Source organism: Hypomesus transpacificus, chromosome 6, assembly GCF_021917145.1.
Source record: "Hypomesus transpacificus isolate Combined female chromosome 6, fHypTra1, whole genome shotgun sequence".
Taxonomy (NCBI): domain Eukaryota; kingdom Metazoa; phylum Chordata; class Actinopteri; order Osmeriformes; family Osmeridae; genus Hypomesus; species Hypomesus transpacificus.
The window spans coordinates 9,276,366-9,292,813 of record NC_061065.1 but is presented as its reverse complement, the minus strand read 5'-3'; the positions used below and the strand labels follow the sequence as shown (position 1 = coordinate 9,292,813).

Here is a 16,448-nt window from a genome sequence, read left to right as displayed (position 1 = left end):
TCAGGTGGAGGTGAGGAATTTAAAGTTCTTGTCATAGTTCTTGTCATAGTTCTTGTCATAGTTCTCCAGTCTCCTTAGCATACTCCTGGCACCTCCACCTCTGCCTTCAACACAGGAAACTGATCTGCTCTGTAAAGGAGTGACAGTTTTCCCACGTCACACAAGTGCCAATTTGGAAGATGAAAGCTGGTTCCCCTTCTATTTCTACTTCCTACTGTTGTGTCACTTATTGTGGGTTTTGAAGAATGACACGGAGGCCAGTAATAAATTGGTCCGTCTTGGATTTTAAGTTTGGTTAAAAAATATCCCTTTTCAGACTTCTGTTGAATCTATGTACATCAGTTTCTGCCTTAGAAACTTCGCTCACGTACTCACTCACACACTCACTCTTACACACATATGCGTCATTGTTGCTTTTCAATGAAAATAGACCAAAGGGGCATTATAAGAATATCTAAGCTTTTATCCTGCATCCAGTAGCATGCTAGTGTGTGGGCATCGAGAAGTTGAACAAGGACAAAGCTTGGTGAGCTGACTAACATTGTCAGACAATCGCTTGTTATTTATGTATTTTGTTCAAGGATAAAGTATATAAGAGCCTAGTACACATAGTAAAGACATCTTTTCGTTTCTTCTTTTCAACATTCTTCAAGCTAACATTTTAGAGACTTTTCAAAAACAAACATTTCAGCCAGGCTTCAAACCAATAAAAAGCCATAAACTTGTACAAACTTCTGCCTCTCAGTACCTCTATTTTAACCACTTAATACCAAACCTAATAGAAAAAGAATATCAGCTATCCAATGTTAATTGTAACCTGTCAATTGTGAAGTGTTTTATATATATTTTTGATCATTTTTGGTATTCCATAATATATGATGGTAAGTTTGAGCCATACTTTTTGGGTGTTTGATGCAAATTTCTAGATGCAATGAATGAATACTGTACGTAAGCTACACATTCAGAAATGTAGAGCTCAATGTACGTATGATATTGATACTGTATCTCAAGATGCCTGAGTATGTTATAAAAGCCTTTTATCTTTTTTACTTCTGTCTATCAAAGTGAAAGTTAGTTCTGCCTGAAATATGCTACTGTGTTGTATGCAAGCTGTGTTAAATATTTGGATTTGTTTATAACTGACAATGCCATTTGTTTAATCGTTTGAGAAGCTGATTCAATGTTAATAATTGCTTTTCGCTTCATATCGCATATGGAACGGATGTGTGGATTGAAAATAAAACTGGTACAGTTCTTGAACTTGAATTAAATGCCCATGATATGTTTCTGGAAAGAATTATGACTTATGGGTGAGAGGATTAAGGAGTGAGTTATAAAAGCATTTTCTTCCATTGTCACTCTGTCTAGTAGCACTGCGAACGACGTTGTCTGACTGCTGCAGTACTCTAGTGCTCCTCCAGAGAGAGCCAAGCTTCACTCCTCATCAGAGTCCTGATTGTGAACAGGTACCTTCCAGGGCTGGCCCTCAAACAGAGGTGTACCTGAAGCAAAAATACAAAATATGGAAGCAAATCAGTGACAAAGGTATGAATTTTAAAAGGCCTTGAATACTTGATAATGAAATTTAAATCCCACTGAATTTGTTGATTTTGAATTCACCTCTTAAAAATGTAAATATGAATGAACAGTAAAATTCAGATGGGGGGGGGGGGGGCTTACTGGGCGCGCTCCTCTGTGTCCGCTGTGACGCCCTCAGGGCGTCGCGGCTTAGCACGGGCACCGCCAGCCTCACAGGCCCTGGACGTATTCCGGCATTCCAGTGGGCCAACCGCGACAGGCTCTTAGCGGTGTCCCTGGAGTCGGGGTAGTCCGGGTTGGGACTGGCCCAGGCGGGGCGCTTCTGGTGTGGGCGCGGTCTGGACCCCGAGCCCAGGTCCAGAGATAGGAACATCTGGGTGATGGAAAAGAAGCAGGTGTTTATGTTGCCTACACAGTCTGGCTGCCTGTATACAATTTATACGTAAATTAAATTAGTCATGTATTCATTACTAATTACATTCATTAATGTCAACATGATAAGGTATCAGCATATAGGTCTAATCGGTGCTCTGTGTGTTGTTTTCCATTTGAACTCGAATGCACAGCATAAAACCAGTGATGAAATGTAAGGTCATGGTATTTCTCTAGACGGGAAGCATTTCAAAACATTATTCAATGTCACTGTGTCCTCTGCCCCCCTCCCCCCCCTGCACCGTCAGCATCCAGGCAGCCCCCACACTCGCTGGGTAGGAGGCCATTAGCATGAATCTCCATGTAAATTGTGCTTCATTATTCATGCTGCCTGCTGGTTGTTTGGTCTCAGGGGATCTCTGCAGACTCCGTTAGCATTTGGATCAGCCGGATGGTCAGGTTCTAACGAAGGCAAAATAACCTACCAATGACTTTGCTTTGCGTAGTTTATAATTGGCAGCAGGCAACGGTTTTTGGCTGGCGGTGTCTGGCTGGATCTTGATTGGGAGGTAGACCCCTCGGTTTGTCGTTCGTCTGAAGGGCGAACGTTGTTGTCGTCAGTAGGTTAAGGAGCTTGGTAATGGTTGACATAGTTCAGATGATTAATTGTGTGAATCAATCGTGGGTATTTATTTCACAGCATATGGTGAAATGCTTTGTTTTCATTGAGATCAATAGATTGCCCTCTAGGTTTGGGTTCAACATATGCATTGTTGCCTAATGTGTACGAAACACACTGTTTCCTTGTGTCTGTTGTGTGAATAGGTTAAATTAACTAAACAGCCTAAGTTAAGTCAAGGACCGCTAAAAGACGAACATCTTATTTTTGTCTTTCTAATCTTTTGGTGCTTTTCCTCTGCATGATAGCCATAACCATGCTGTGGAAAATCGCCATAAGTTGCACTCTAGATCACACAGAGAGGTTTAGAGACAGACAAGCTAGACGTACACTTGGTGGGACTGTTCTATGGGGTCAAGGTTAGCCAGATAGTTAAAACGCAGGGTGTCTTTGGGATGTCTGTCGGAGTCGCGCCACGGAGGTAGTTCAGTGGGCTGTCTCCCTGAGCTCCTCCCAGTGCTGCCCCTGGCTCTCTGGATGGAAGACGCCAAGTAAACCCCTCGAGGAGCACCATCTGACGGCTCCTTCTCCACCCTGCTGATAGCTGTCACCTCCGGGACCACAAACTCCGGCTGTAAGTGAGTCTGAGCACAAACACACACACGCACACTAGTAATTGCACTGTAGTTGTTATTGCTCTACTGAGATGTGATTTTGCATGGACGGAAACACAGAACTTCCCACTTCTGATTCTCATTTTTCTCCTGTACTTTTGACAAGGTCTATTTAAATGAGGCTTTGGATGAAAGCGTCCGCTAAATGAGTTCTAATGTAAACTTCCGTACCTTGGGCCTGCTGGCGTGGAGCTCTTGGACTGTCTCCAGGTAGTGTCTCTTCCACACACCCTGCTCGTAGGCGCTGGGGGAGAAGCTGATGCACCAGCCCAGCCTCAGACACTTGGGCATCCACAGCTGGTCTAGATCCACTACCCCTCTCCAGTGCCAACTCACCTGCACACACACACAACAGATCAAAATGTATTCGTTTGATTTACATCTGTAGTTGGATCTCATTCAAACTCAGGCGCTGGTCACAGGCCTGCCCTTACCTGAGTGTGAGTGTGTGTGTGTTTGTCTGCCCCTACCTGAGTGCATCTACAGAGGCTTCGTGGATCCAGGAAGGAGAAGATGTAGAGAGACAGAACTCTGGGCAGGACGGAGGTGAAGTCGACCGCCTCCTCCGCTACCTGGAGACTCAGACTCCGGCGCAGGAACCTCAACTGGACCACAGAACACCTGGAGAAGAAGTCCTGCAGAACGGCCTTCCTCTGGCCGTCAGTCCACTTGTCAAACTGAGACAGACAACAGTCAGACAACAGTCAGATCTTTCAGATGGATGTTCAGATATTGGATATTTGCAAGGTGATTGGACACCCAACAAAAGAGTTACAGTACAGACCATCGCTGTCTGATTTGAAATGGGTGTCGTTGGTTGAGATGTGGATGTTTGGTTTACCACATTCATTACCTTGTCGGCAGATTGTCTTGCATACATTTCTGGTGGTAGTCACTTACCCACTTTCTCAACAAGTTTCTCCTCTCTTCAAACACCTGCATGAAGTACAGTCACAGCTAAGCATATATTAACGTGCATAATGCAAATGATCAAACTGGATTGATGCAGACTGAGAATGTTTACGTTATTGTTGGACAGTTGGTGGTTCAGTGGGGTCCAGGTGCTCATCTTGGTCTGCATCTTGGCACAGTTCAGTGTGCTCCTGGATGCGAAGGGCATCTTTGTACTCAGCAGGCTCACTGGCAACAGACGGGGAAATCTGGCGGATGAATAACACGCTACAACGCTTCAATCAGCTGCAAGCACTCATCACTGCTGTGTACAACTCTGAAGTCCAGGACAGCAGCTACTGACAGGTCCATCCTTAATATACATTATTTGTTCTTCTCCGATCCATGTCATCAGATTTGCACTGACTGTAACATGAAGTTAATGGGAAAACTATGTTCTAATCATACGACCTCGTTCAATAGGCACATCTTTGCCAGCTATTGTTGCCAGTAAATGTTCTGTATAGCGTCTTCGTTTACCAGTTTCCATAGAAATGGGTACACCCTGACGCGCTCCTCCCACCGTCGATCCTCCCCTCCCCCTCGGCACTCTTGTCACAGGTCTACGTCGGTTTTAACGTCGACATGGGCGACATCAACACCGTTTGTCGCACAAGGGTGGCGCTACCGGTCCAAATGCTGTACACATTGGCCTCTTCCTCATTCTCCAAGACCTAGGAACTGTGTCTTCACTTTGTGTTTACATCTTACAAGCAAAGCAACACAGTGGTTGTCATAAGTTAAACGAAAGTAGGCTACCTACTTTGTAATACCAAATCAAATGCATATACGTTGTAAAACATTTGCTCGAATTAACATAAATATAGTTATGGCAAAGTAAAATAGTCGTTTAGAAACGGTAGCACTATATTCTACTGGTTGCGCGTGCATGATGAGCTACCCGGCCGCGCGCTTTGAGGACCTCGAGTCGCTCGTTCCGTAGACCTGCCGGGAGAGGAGTGGATGGAGGGAGGGAGGAGGAGGGTGGCCCATTCACATTCACTCATTGTTACAAGCTCGAGGAGCAGAGAAGACCCCCGCACGTGAATCACACTCGATTGAAAGGTAACGTACAGCCGTTTACTTCAAATTTCTCACCAGATATCGAATATTTCACCGATTTCATAAATCGCCATCACCGCTCACACACTAGAGATAAATTGTAGCGTCAGGATAAGCCCGTAGCGATTCAGTTAACCGGTAACTAGTCCTCATATGGTCACAATCATTTGAGTTGAAGTAACCGTCATCTTTTGTTCTGCTCCATGACATTTTTATTTGTAGACTACATGTATTTATGTTGTGCTTACTCGGTGTAGTGGACAGCTGCCTTTGACAGACAGTCCGCCGTTACTGCAATCGCTTGCCATTCGGTGTTATGTATTTACCGGTAGTTAGTAGTAGGCTACATAGCGTTTAATGAGTAGCCTACCAACTAAATTCCCCCCACCTCCCTACAGTACCGAAGCTGTTCATTCAACACCCTTAACGCACAGGTGTAGGTTACACGCCTTAACTTAACGTATAGCATTAACGCGCATTTCACGTCAATGTTTCTAAATGTGTAACATTTCTACAAGAATAGTAGCACGCCGGTACAGTTTGTGTATTTCCTTTATAACACTTTAATTAAAGGCTAATCCCGTCTACTTAATTACAGGCTACTAATTTACTCATCATCATCCTCACGCGTACCATTGTGGTCACTGTGAAAAAGCGTTTATGGATGTTTCCACCCACACATTAAAGACAGGTTACAATATGGGCAGCTGCCTGTCCACTGTCAGTTTCATGTCGAGTATCATGTTAGACCGCCCATAAGCTAAAACGTTGTCAATAGCCAAAAACGATATTTCTTCGGTTACAAACCCATTGGTAATAAACAATATGTGACATTTTCACAAGTCTTTGCAATCTCTTTATCTTTTTAGGTTCCAGATATTCCCTCCAAGGTGTTCAGTAATCTACACAAACAGGGTGTAAGTGCAAACCCTCCAGGCTCAAACGCTGGGCCTACAGTCAGGTGATGGAAGTCCTCTGATGCTTCAGACTCCTTCTCCACACGGTGATGGATACAACCAGCGTCCAGCATGGCCACCCTGGACTGGACCCTCTCTCACACACAGTCTCTCAGTGAGCCGAAAAGGACCACTCCACCACCCCACCAGTACCCTCCCCCCTCGACCAACACCCTCGTGAGTGAGGCAGCACTTTAGAGGACCCGATCCCCCTCAGCCGACACGGTCCTCAGCCCCTCCACTCCCAGGGACCATGGGCCTGTGGTGGATGCTGTCTGTGTCCATGCTGACCGCTTGTGTGGCCATCCCCATGGATGCAGCAGCTGGCAGCCACAGCATGTTCACCTGCGAGCCCATCACCCTGCGCATGTGCCAGGGCCTGGCCTACAACGCCACCTTCATGCCCAACGTCCTCAACCACTACGACCAGCAGACAGCTGCTCTCGCTATGGAGGTAAGAGCTCCCTCGCCCACCAACGCTTAGCATCGCTATACTGTCATTTACCACCGGACCACTTATACAATCACCCCACTCATTCACTGATACTATATACTCACCACAATATAATATACTAGTATACACCCGTCTCTGCCTCAATAATCACCCAACTTGCCTATAAACTCACTACAATGTAGTATGCTTTTGTAACCAATGCATTGCTTACAAAATCATCCCGCTTACTAGATCCTCTCTAAAATACTGTACTATACCACAACAAGCCACCAACATACAATACTCACCCACCTTAAGTACACACCACAATACTATTATATACTGCTAATATGATCATCTCAGTCAGTCCTCAGCGGCAGAGGCGAAGCCACGGGTACGAAAATATCTCCGGAAAATTATGACTGGGTGCTTATCGCAAAGTAAATGAGTAAAAAAAAAAACTGAAAAGATGCCTATCCATATTTTTCTAGGCCTATCCAAAAATATTATTCTGGCTACGCCCCTGCTCGGCAAGCTTGCACATTTACTCTCTGGCTCTGCACTTTTATTTTATTTTTCACTTTTATTAAAAAACATACGTCTTTGCTCTGTCTTATTCTCTTTCATTGGTGAGTGTAGAAAAGGGAAACTGGGAACTGTTGACACTCTCCAAGTGATAGCCTACTTTTCATGCTACCCCATGCAGGGAACCCAGAATATATTACAAAAACATTCAGCTGAAAATTCTGTAAAAAAAATTATTTGGGGGCCATTTGAAACGATCAATTATTAAAGCAAAGGGTTGATGTGATTTGCGGCCTGCAGATCACTCCAGTCTGGGACGGGTGTTGAAGGGGTATGTGGGTGGTTTTCGGCACAATTTAAAGTCATTTGTGCATCTAAACTGTTTCCATAACGGGGCTTGACCTGGTGGACGTAGTGGACGTGCTACTACAGGACTGTTGCAGTTCACATCAGGGATTACAGAGTTTGCTGCCCCGTCATACTGCGTATGGACCCACGTGGCTGTGGATTGTTCCAGCCCAGTCCCATTATCTCTGGATTTACAACCACACTCCCATGGTACATTGACTCATCCTCTTTCCCAGGTTGATCTTAGGCAGTTGAACTCAATCAGAGAGCAGATGGGTCACTTCGTTAGAGAAAAACCCTTGTTAGTGTACATGTATTATCATCCATAATCTCTCTCCAGCAATTGCCTGTTGCGTATTGCTTTGCCTTTTTTCATTATACACAGGCTTACATACCAACCAATCTCCCATCTCACCCATCCCTTCTGCCCTGCATAGCCTGGCAAAGAGGAGATGGGGAGTGTGTGTGACTGTCTGTGTGTGTGTGACTGTCTGTGTGTGTGTGACTGTGTGTGTGTGTGTGACTGTGTGTGTGAGTGTGTGGAGCCCGGCCTACCCATCTGTCCCTGTCTCTCCCTCCCTTCCTCTGAGTCAGACAGACATAGAGAGAGACAGAGAGAGACAGAGAGAGAGAGAGAGAGCTTGAAACCCAGGGTTACGTAACCTCTGAGCATCCCCCAGCCCTGGGGAAAGCATTGCACATCTGCACTGAGCACAGCTTATCTCCAGAGGAGAGCCTGCACATTCCCATGGCTTTCACTGTTCCCACTGCATTCCCGAGTACTCAGCAGATATGATCTCTGTTAGGTTGACTTAAACACACTCCATCGTTGTTTGTTTTTGTTGTTTTACATAACAAATTCCCTTGATCCTTCAGCACACAAACACACAGTAATCTGTCCATCAAATTTAAAAATCTATCTTTATTAAATCTGTACACTTGTAGGGATGGTTTTAGGCTGTATGTTTGTTTTTGTGCTCATTGTAATAGTTTAGATGCACAAGACAGAGGAGAGAGGCTGCCATCTGGTTTTAATGGTGTTCACTTTGATTTGTCACGGCTTCACAATTAGGTCTCTTTTTAGCAGGAAAGCTCGTTTGGAAAACAGGAATCCCAACGGATGAAACACAGGCCCTCTCTCTTTGGCGCTCCCTCCCTCTCTCTCCCATTCTCCCTCCTTCTCTTATCTCTCTTTCTTCCTCTCTCTGTCTCCCTCCCTCTCCACGTTGTTGCTCTATAGCATGTCTTTGGCTAGCCTGCTTCTCAGGAGAATGCAGAGCTTATAAGGAGAGAGAAGCCAAATGAGGATTGACAGTTGATTTTAAAGGGAATTAGGTCTGCTGAATAGCCATGATAATGATGATGAATGCCTCTTACCGTGGAGAAACTGTGACTTGGAATTGAACCAATGGAGTCTCTTTCATTCCAGTCTTAGAGTACCCCCTTCTGAAGTGGTGTCTCACAAAATCTCCATGTCTTCTCCTTTTAGACAGGATTGGGCTGTGCCGGGGGAACGTTTGTACCATGGCTGCCTAGCGCAGTCCCATGAGGAAGAACATAGCTATCTGAACGCCCTTGACTTGGCCATCTTATCTTCCGCATTAGATGTTTTTTTGAGGGGTGGGGGGATTTTGGCTGAGGAATGGGGACCATTTGGTACACAAATCTCTCCAACCATAACTTAGTCTGGAAGCCAGCAAGCACTCCAGTCAGTCAGCAGACGGTTGTTGTGGGTTGACCTCCTCATAACCTCAAAGTAGAAGTGGGACATGTGCCTGAGGGGTGGGAATCTGCTGTTTGTGAGCCACGGTGCAGCTCTGATAGATGGTGTGGCATGTTTGACTGACGTGGTTGAATACAGGGAAATACACACAAGGAATCTTGTTAGAGAGCATCCATCCACAAACATGGCGTCGGACGCAGTGTCCTGGGTGTGCCTGCTTTTCTCTCTGTCTTCCTCTCTCCCTCTTTCCCTCTCTGTCTGTCTGTCTTCCCCCTCTCTTCCCCTTACCCTCTCTCCCTCTCTGTCTCTCTCCCTCTCTGTCTTTCTCCCTCTCTGTCTCTCTGCCTCTCTGCCTCTCTGTCTCTCAGCCTCTCTGTCTCTCTCCCTCTTTCCCTCTCTCCCTCTCTGTCTCTCTGCCTCTCTCCCTCTTTCCCTCTCTCCCTCTCTGTCTCTCTCCCTCTTTCCCTCTCTATCTCTCTGTCTCTCTCCCTTTCTGTTACTCTGCAGACATGGCGGAGATGCCTGACATGTTGAACCATGATATGCTGTTCTCACAATGGCATTTTCCAGTCAAAATGTAAAATAATCCACAATACACACGCATAATATGCAATCCTTACTGGAAAATCCAGACAAAGGCTTCATGTTAATGACAGCAAGGAATATAGAATAGACTTCCAGCCCCACCCATGCGGTGTGTGTGTGTGTGCACGCAGGAGCGCTGACTGTGGTCCGTGCTGGTGGACGTGTGTGGTGTGCAGATTGGCTCCTGGGCAGAGCGTGAGGACCAGTTCTGCTGCATGCTGTGGTCTGACACACTGGGCCCTCTCCAACAGACACCTCAAAGAGCCTGTTGTTTTGTTTTAATGTTCAACACCATGTTGATTAGCTCCAGCCTGAATACGACTCCTACACAATCAGAGGGAGAGGGAACAGCAACTGAACAGTGTTTGTGTGTTTTAAATGGTGTGTGTTTTAAATAGTGTGTGGATGTTTGTGTTTTAAATAGTGTGTGTTGTAAACAGAGTGTGTGTGTGTTTAAAACTGTGAGTGTGTTAAACGGTGTGTGTGTGTTTGTGTGTGTAGTGAATGACACGGAGTCTGTCCATCCCTCTCCTTCCTATCTCTGTTGCTTTTGTCCTCTTGCCCTCCCCCTCTCCCCTCTCTCTCCCCCTCTCCCCCTCCCCCATACTAGGCACACTGGTTGCCCAGGAAACGGGTCTCAATTGTGCTGTAACAAAGGAGCAGGCTTTCTGGGCTCTCCGGAGGTGGTCCCCCGCGTGCCCTCCGACCCCGGGGACCGTGGCTCCTCCCTCAATCCTCCCGCTGCATCGCAGGTTGCCATGGCGCCTGCGGTGGAAATGCAGAGAATCAAGCTCAACCGAAAGGGATAAGCAGAGAGAGAGGGAGGGGGGGGGGGGAGAGAAGACGGAGAGAGAGGAGAGTGGGAGGGAAGGGAGAGACAGGAAGAGAGATGATCGCAGGAGATGTCACTGAGAGCTTCAGCAGAATAATAAATCCCCTGGACCAGTAGCCTGCGATTGTTGATGAATCATTACTCAGCACATCTCTATAGATGGTGTATTTAAATAACATTACGCATCATTATCAGATGCCATCTTTTGTGTGTGTGTGTGTGTGTGTGTGTGTGCGTGTGTGTGTGTGTGTGTGTGTGTGTGTGTGGCGGGGGATTCTGTTAGCAAGAAGACTTGAATTTGTGTATTCTGTATACATTAAATCAGGTATTAAGAATAAATTACTAATGTAATGTTATTTATGTCCATGTACTGGATAGTTCTATACTGGAACTGCTCAAGTAGTAATACATAAATACTTATTTAATAATAATATACACACTTAATTTAAATGTAAATCAAACATACACACGTATGTGGCTTTCCTCCATGCTTTGACTGATCTGTCTGTGTGGCTTCCATTTCACGATAGTCCAGAACATAATTTCACCACATTTACAGGGATCAAAAATTCCCTAACCATCCCCCGTGAATGAATAATCACGTTAGCGAGATGCTGAAATTACATTACCATTCGGCTCCCCCCTGCCCCGGGCCTGCAACACTTGACAACAGAACTGCGTGTTACACGCTTGGCCTCCGTCAGGAACAGCAGACCAGCCGCTTGCAGACACAGCTGCTGTTTTCACGGGACAGAACCAGACCCATCGTCCACTGGCCCCCAGACCTCTGCTGTCTTCACGGGACAGAACCAGACCCCTCGTCCACTGGCCCCCAGACCTCTGCTGTTTTCACGGGACAGAACCAGACCCCTCGTCCACTGGCCCCCAGACCTCTGCTGTCTTCACGGGACAGAACCAGACCCCTCGTCCACTGGCCCCCAGACCTCTGCTGTCTTCACGGGACAGAACCAGACCCCTCGTCCACTGGCCCCCAGACCTCTGCTGTCTTCACGGGACAGAACCAGACCCCTCGTCCACTGGCCCCCAGACCTCTGCTGTTTGTTAGGGCTGCGTGTGTAAACACATGCTGTATACGTGTATGTAAAAGTGTGACTCTCGCTTCTCCACAACCCATGAGACAACCACCGCTAACACGCTACTATCAGGCTTTCATCCAGACTGCTGATGGATGCTTTATTCCTCGTGCCTTCGCCGTCGCCTCTCTGAAGCAGGCTGAGTACAGTGTGTGGTACAGGACAATCAGAGCAGAGGGTGTGTGCCCTGGGGGTGGAGGGCAGGGGAGGGCAGGGCTGCCCAGATGCAGACCCACTTAAGGGCCGTCATACCATGTAGCTGTGTGCTCAGCTCCATGCTGCTGAGGTAACACTGTAGGTGTCACCAGACAGGCGCTGGCCATAGCCAATCAGGATGGGCGCCGTCTATTTTTATACGGAGCCTTGGAGGGTGTGATGCTGTGCTTGCCTTGTCCTCTGCCATGATTTAATCTGCAGCGGTGTGCCAGGTGTCATGAGATCTAGATGAAAAGGGTGTGTAATTGGGTCTGCGTGTGTGTGTGTGTGTGTGCGCGCGCTCCACACACGCCCAAGGCTCCATGTTATTATATGTAACACCAGGACGCAATGAATCATGTGATGACTCACTCGTCCAGAAACAATTAGATGGACTGCTTGATGGACCGTGGTTGTGACAGGCAGGCGTGTATGTAGGGTAAACCAACCTTCAGTCCCACAGCAACACCAATAAGCCCTTCCATCATAATAATGACTCACATCATGGATGGGCTCATTATGTTGAAAAAAAACCTAGTAAGTCTCCCACCATCGTCAGTCAGTTCTCCAGTGTTATGCCGCCTCCCTCTGAAGCAGCTAAAGCCTGGCATGGCTGTCTCTCCTGTCAGAAACATGGCCTGTTGTCTGATGTGTGTGGATGTGGGCCCTTTGTGAGGGAAGGGGCTCATCTAACAGGCATCCTAATCCTGTTAGAGACAGACATGTGGGTGGCAGCCAGGGCCTGATGTGCTGCTAGGACTAGGATGGGAGGTTTACAGACACACACACACACACACACTGGGATGCTGTGTCATGGAAACGGTTGTGATGAAATAGTAGATGGTCTTCTTATCTTGATCAGGTGTGTTTTCTAGGTTTGTGTATACACACATCCACCCACATTCATGTGGGGAGAAAGAACTGGCCTAAGGTCATCAAGCTGCACCAGAGCCCTAGAGAGATGCAGAGTGGCTTCACTGACATCAGAGACATGGTGAAAGGTCACTGTTTTCTGTTACTCCTACCTGGGATGGTTCTCTGTTCTCTATGCTGGTTCTCTGTTCTGTAGGCTGGTTCTCTGTTCTGTAGGCTGGTTCTCTGTTCTGTAGGCTGGTTCTCTGTTCTGTAGGCTGGTTCTCTGTTCTGTAGGCTGGTTCTCTGTTCTGTAGGCTGGTTCTCTGGGCTTGTCTGCTCTCTCTAGCAGGCCTCCCACCCCCCTCCAGTGCTGTCAATGAAACTCCATTTAGCTTATCTCATCCTCTCTCCCTGGGCTGGTGTCCCTGTTCTGTCCCTCCTCCTCCCCCAGCCCTGTCGCTGCCACAAAGGCCGTCCCTTCTCCCTCCCCAGCCCGGCCCAGTGGGGGCAGGATGTGTCTGGCTTGGCCCTGGCCCTGGGTGGGGCCCTTCGCTTCCCCCTCTCCCACCCCTCCCTCTGGGGATTTGCATATTAAAGACGTGCCCCACAGCTGCTCTGGCTCCCAGAATTCCTCTTGGCAGAACTGGTTCTTCTCTTTGTGTGTGTGTGTGTGTCACAGCGTGGCCCTCCTCTCCACACCAAGGCCTTCTTCAGTGCCCCTCCCTGGCTGGGTATCTGAAGAGGGGGTTGGGCTCCTGAGCTTGTTCTGCTCCTCCTGTCTCTGTCTTATTGTGCCAGGACAGGACAGGGGGGGGGCAGGGGGGAGAGGATTATTAGGAGAGGGGCAGTATGGGTGGTGGGGGCAGTAGGGCGGGGTGGCGGGCCTGTTTTGTTTTTTGACTCCAGAAACTCTGTCTGAGGATATGGTCCAGTGCTCTCTTTGTTTCCCCCTCAGCCCTCCTTTCTAAGCAGCAGTGGTGTTTCAGGCCTCAGTGTGTTGTGAAGGCAGAAGGCGTGTGTTTTTAGAGCCACGTCCTGTTTGACGGCGCTCACGAGTGCCCTCATTATGTCCGACATTCATAGAAGGGCGTTCGATGCTGTGTTTTACACACACACACACACACACTCAAAAACACACTCTGTCTCAACAGTTCCCTGACGGAGGCTAAACTCTTTGCTTCACACACACCCGATAGCTATATTTCATGCACACTCAAACACCCTAACATGCACACATTTTGACAGTATAATCAGTCTCTTAACAGCAGTCAAATACTGTTTAAAAGACCCCAAAAAAACACACACACTAACACAACCCCCCAACACACTCATACACTAATGGCCCCCAAACACACACACACGGTCCCAGCAGCCCCCTAACAGCAGTGCCCCTCCCCTCTTCAGCCCTTCCACCCCATGGTGAACCTGCAGTGTTCTCCGGAGCTCAGGATGTTCCTGTGTTCCCTGTACGCTCCCGTGTGCACCGAGTACGGCCGCACCACGCTGCCCTGCCGCCGCCTCTGCCTCCGCGCCCGCCGTGACTGCTACCAGCTCATGGACATGTTCGGAGTGGCCTGGCCGGAGGAGATGGACTGCAGCAGGTCAGTAAATCCTGGGGCTCGCTGTGACGAGGGCTCGTCCCCTGGGGAGGGAACTTTGGGCGAGCTTACATTCTGGGTTCGAGTCCCGCTCAGCCTGAGGAAGGCTGCAGTGTGTTCATGAAATCATGGGTTTGAATACCACACCCTCCCGTATGTCGCTTTGGATGAAATAACTACTGCTAAACCATAACAATTCTTTAGTAAAAAAAAAGTACTGCAAGACTCCACAACAGTCAGCCTCAAGACAACGTGTCCCTTCTCCCTGCCTGACTTCATGCTGACTGACCTGCCCCCCCCCCCCCAGGTTCCCAGACTGTGACGAGCCGTACCCGCGGTCTGTGGACCTGCTCTCCAGCGCCGACAGCACCGAGGACTCCACGGTCTCCGTCCAGCGGGACTACGGCTTCTGGTGTCCCCGGGAGCTGAAGACGGAGCCCGACCTGGGCTACTCCTTCCTGGGCGTGCGTGACTGCTCTCCCCCCTGCCCCAACATGTACTTCCAGAGGGAGGAGCTAGCCTTCGCTCGCTACTTCATAGGCGTGGTCTCCATCGTGTGTCTGTCGGCAACCCTCTTCACCTTCCTCACCTTCCTCATCGACGTGTCGCGGTTCCGCTACCCAGAGCGGCCGATCATCTTCTACGCCGTGTGCTACATGATGGTGTCCCTGGTTTTCTTCCTGGGCTTCCTGTTGGAGGATCGCGTTTCCTGTAACGCGGCGATCCCCGGAAGATTCCGGGCATCTACTGTGACCCAGGGGTCCCACAACAAGGTAGGTTGGTGTGGGGGGTGGGGGGCGAGGCCAGACTGTTTGGGTCGATTGGTGACTGGTAGGTGACTGGTGGACACGTAACAATTCCCCCCCCCCCCCCCCTCTCCCTCCCCCAGGCGTGCACTCTGCTCTTCATGGTGCTCTACTTCTTCACCATGGCGGGCAGCGTGTGGTGGGTCATCCTCACCATCACCTGGTTCCTGGCCGCCGTGCCCAAGTGGGGCAGCGAGGCCATCGAGAAGAAAGCCCTCCTGTTCCATGCCTGTGCCTGGGGCCTGCCGGGTGCGCTCACCGTCACGCTGCTCGCCATGAACAAGATCGAGGGCGACGGCATCAGCGGCGTGTGCTTCGTGGGGCTGTACGACCTCACGGCGCTGCGCTGGTTCCTGCTGGCACCGCTGGGCCTGGACGTGCTGGTGAGAGGGGGGGCTGGACGGGGTGGTGGGGGGGGGGGGGGGGGGGGGGGGGGGGGGGGGGCTGGATGTGCTGGTGAGAGGGGGGGGCTGGACGTGCTGGTGAAGGGGGGGCTGGACGTGGTGGTGGGGGGGGGGGGGGCAGGATGTGCTGGTGAGGGGGGGGGGCTGGACGTGGTGGTGGGGGGGGCTGGACGTGGTGGTGGGGGGGGGGGCTGGACGTGGTGGTAACAGGGGGTCTGTTAATCTCTCGGTATATCTCTGTTTATCTCTCATGTCTCTTATGTCTGGCTCCTGTCACCTGACTGGGTCCAGGTGGGCGTGTCTCTGCTGCTGGCGGGCATCGCGGCGCTGAACCGCGTGCGGATGGAGATCCCCCTGGAGAAGGAGAACCAGGAGAAGCTGGTCAAGTTCATGATCCGCATCGCCGTGTTCTCCGTCCTCTACCTGGTCCCCCTGCTGACCGTGCTGGCCTGCTACCTGTACGAGCACACCTACCGGCCCGTCTGGGAGACCACCTGGGTCCAGGAGCGTTGCCGGGACTACCACATCCCCTGCCCCTTCCAGGTAAGACCCGGGTCCCAGTGCCAGGTGTACTGTATGCTGTATACAGGTATACTGCAGGATGCTCTCTATGCCATGCATTGCTGCCAATATTGTACCACATTATCAGTTAGTATACTAGTCTTTTTTCTACCCACAAACACAACATCCCCTCGTCCTACCAGGTAATATACTGCTTCTACGTTGTGCTGTAAAACCAACAGCATTTCCCCAGTGACAACTCAAAAGGGGTCATGTTGAATTTGTGTGAAAGAACTTTAAATTCAACTCAGCATTCGACGAGAGGGGAATAAATACTTTATCAACTGACATCTTTCACTGCAGCGTTGGAACTTGC

The 16,448-nt window shown here is 49.2% G+C and overlaps 3 protein-coding genes across 4 annotated transcripts in view; 1 reads left to right on the top strand and 2 right to left on the bottom strand.

The window, feature by feature from the left end:
- Positions 1-845: 845 nt before the first annotated feature.
- Positions 846-7,973, bottom strand: fbxo16 (F-box protein 16). Of its 2 annotated transcripts, none has more exons than XM_047021177.1 (9): positions 6,919-7,973; positions 4,229-4,364; positions 4,105-4,140; positions 3,675-3,881; positions 3,376-3,540; positions 2,921-3,174; positions 2,397-2,505; positions 1,681-1,912; positions 846-1,502 (listed from the first exon to the last, which is right to left on the bottom strand). In XM_047021177.1, the coding sequence occupies exons 2-9, from the start codon at positions 4,322-4,324 to the stop codon at positions 1,435-1,437; spliced, it is 1,167 nt and encodes a 388-aa protein (XP_046877133.1). In that variant the 5' UTR covers positions 4,325-4,364; positions 6,919-7,973; the 3' UTR covers positions 846-1,434. The 2 variants fall into 2 exon arrangements, with proteins under 2 accessions (XP_046877133.1, XP_046877132.1); XM_047021176.1 differs by having other exon boundaries at positions 4,229-4,344.
- Positions 4,338-16,422, top strand: fzd3a (frizzled class receptor 3a). Its single transcript, XM_047021175.1, has 6 exons — positions 4,338-5,220; positions 6,087-6,627; positions 14,168-14,364; positions 14,669-15,134; positions 15,251-15,550; positions 15,863-16,422. The coding sequence occupies exons 2-6, from the start codon at positions 6,427-6,429 to the stop codon at positions 16,277-16,279; spliced, it is 1,581 nt and encodes a 526-aa protein (XP_046877131.1). The 5' UTR covers positions 4,338-5,220; positions 6,087-6,426; the 3' UTR covers positions 16,280-16,422.
- Positions 16,423-16,426: 4 nt separating this feature from the next.
- The window catches only part of LOC124469054 (serine/threonine-protein kinase MRCK alpha-like), a 3,356-nt gene continuing 3,334 nt past the window's right edge, over positions 16,427-16,448 (bottom strand). Inside the window, exon 8 of the mRNA XM_047022144.1 lies at positions 16,427-16,443. Coding sequence (XP_046878100.1) covers positions 16,427-16,443 — 17 coding nt within the window. The remainder of the gene's footprint in view (positions 16,444-16,448) is intronic.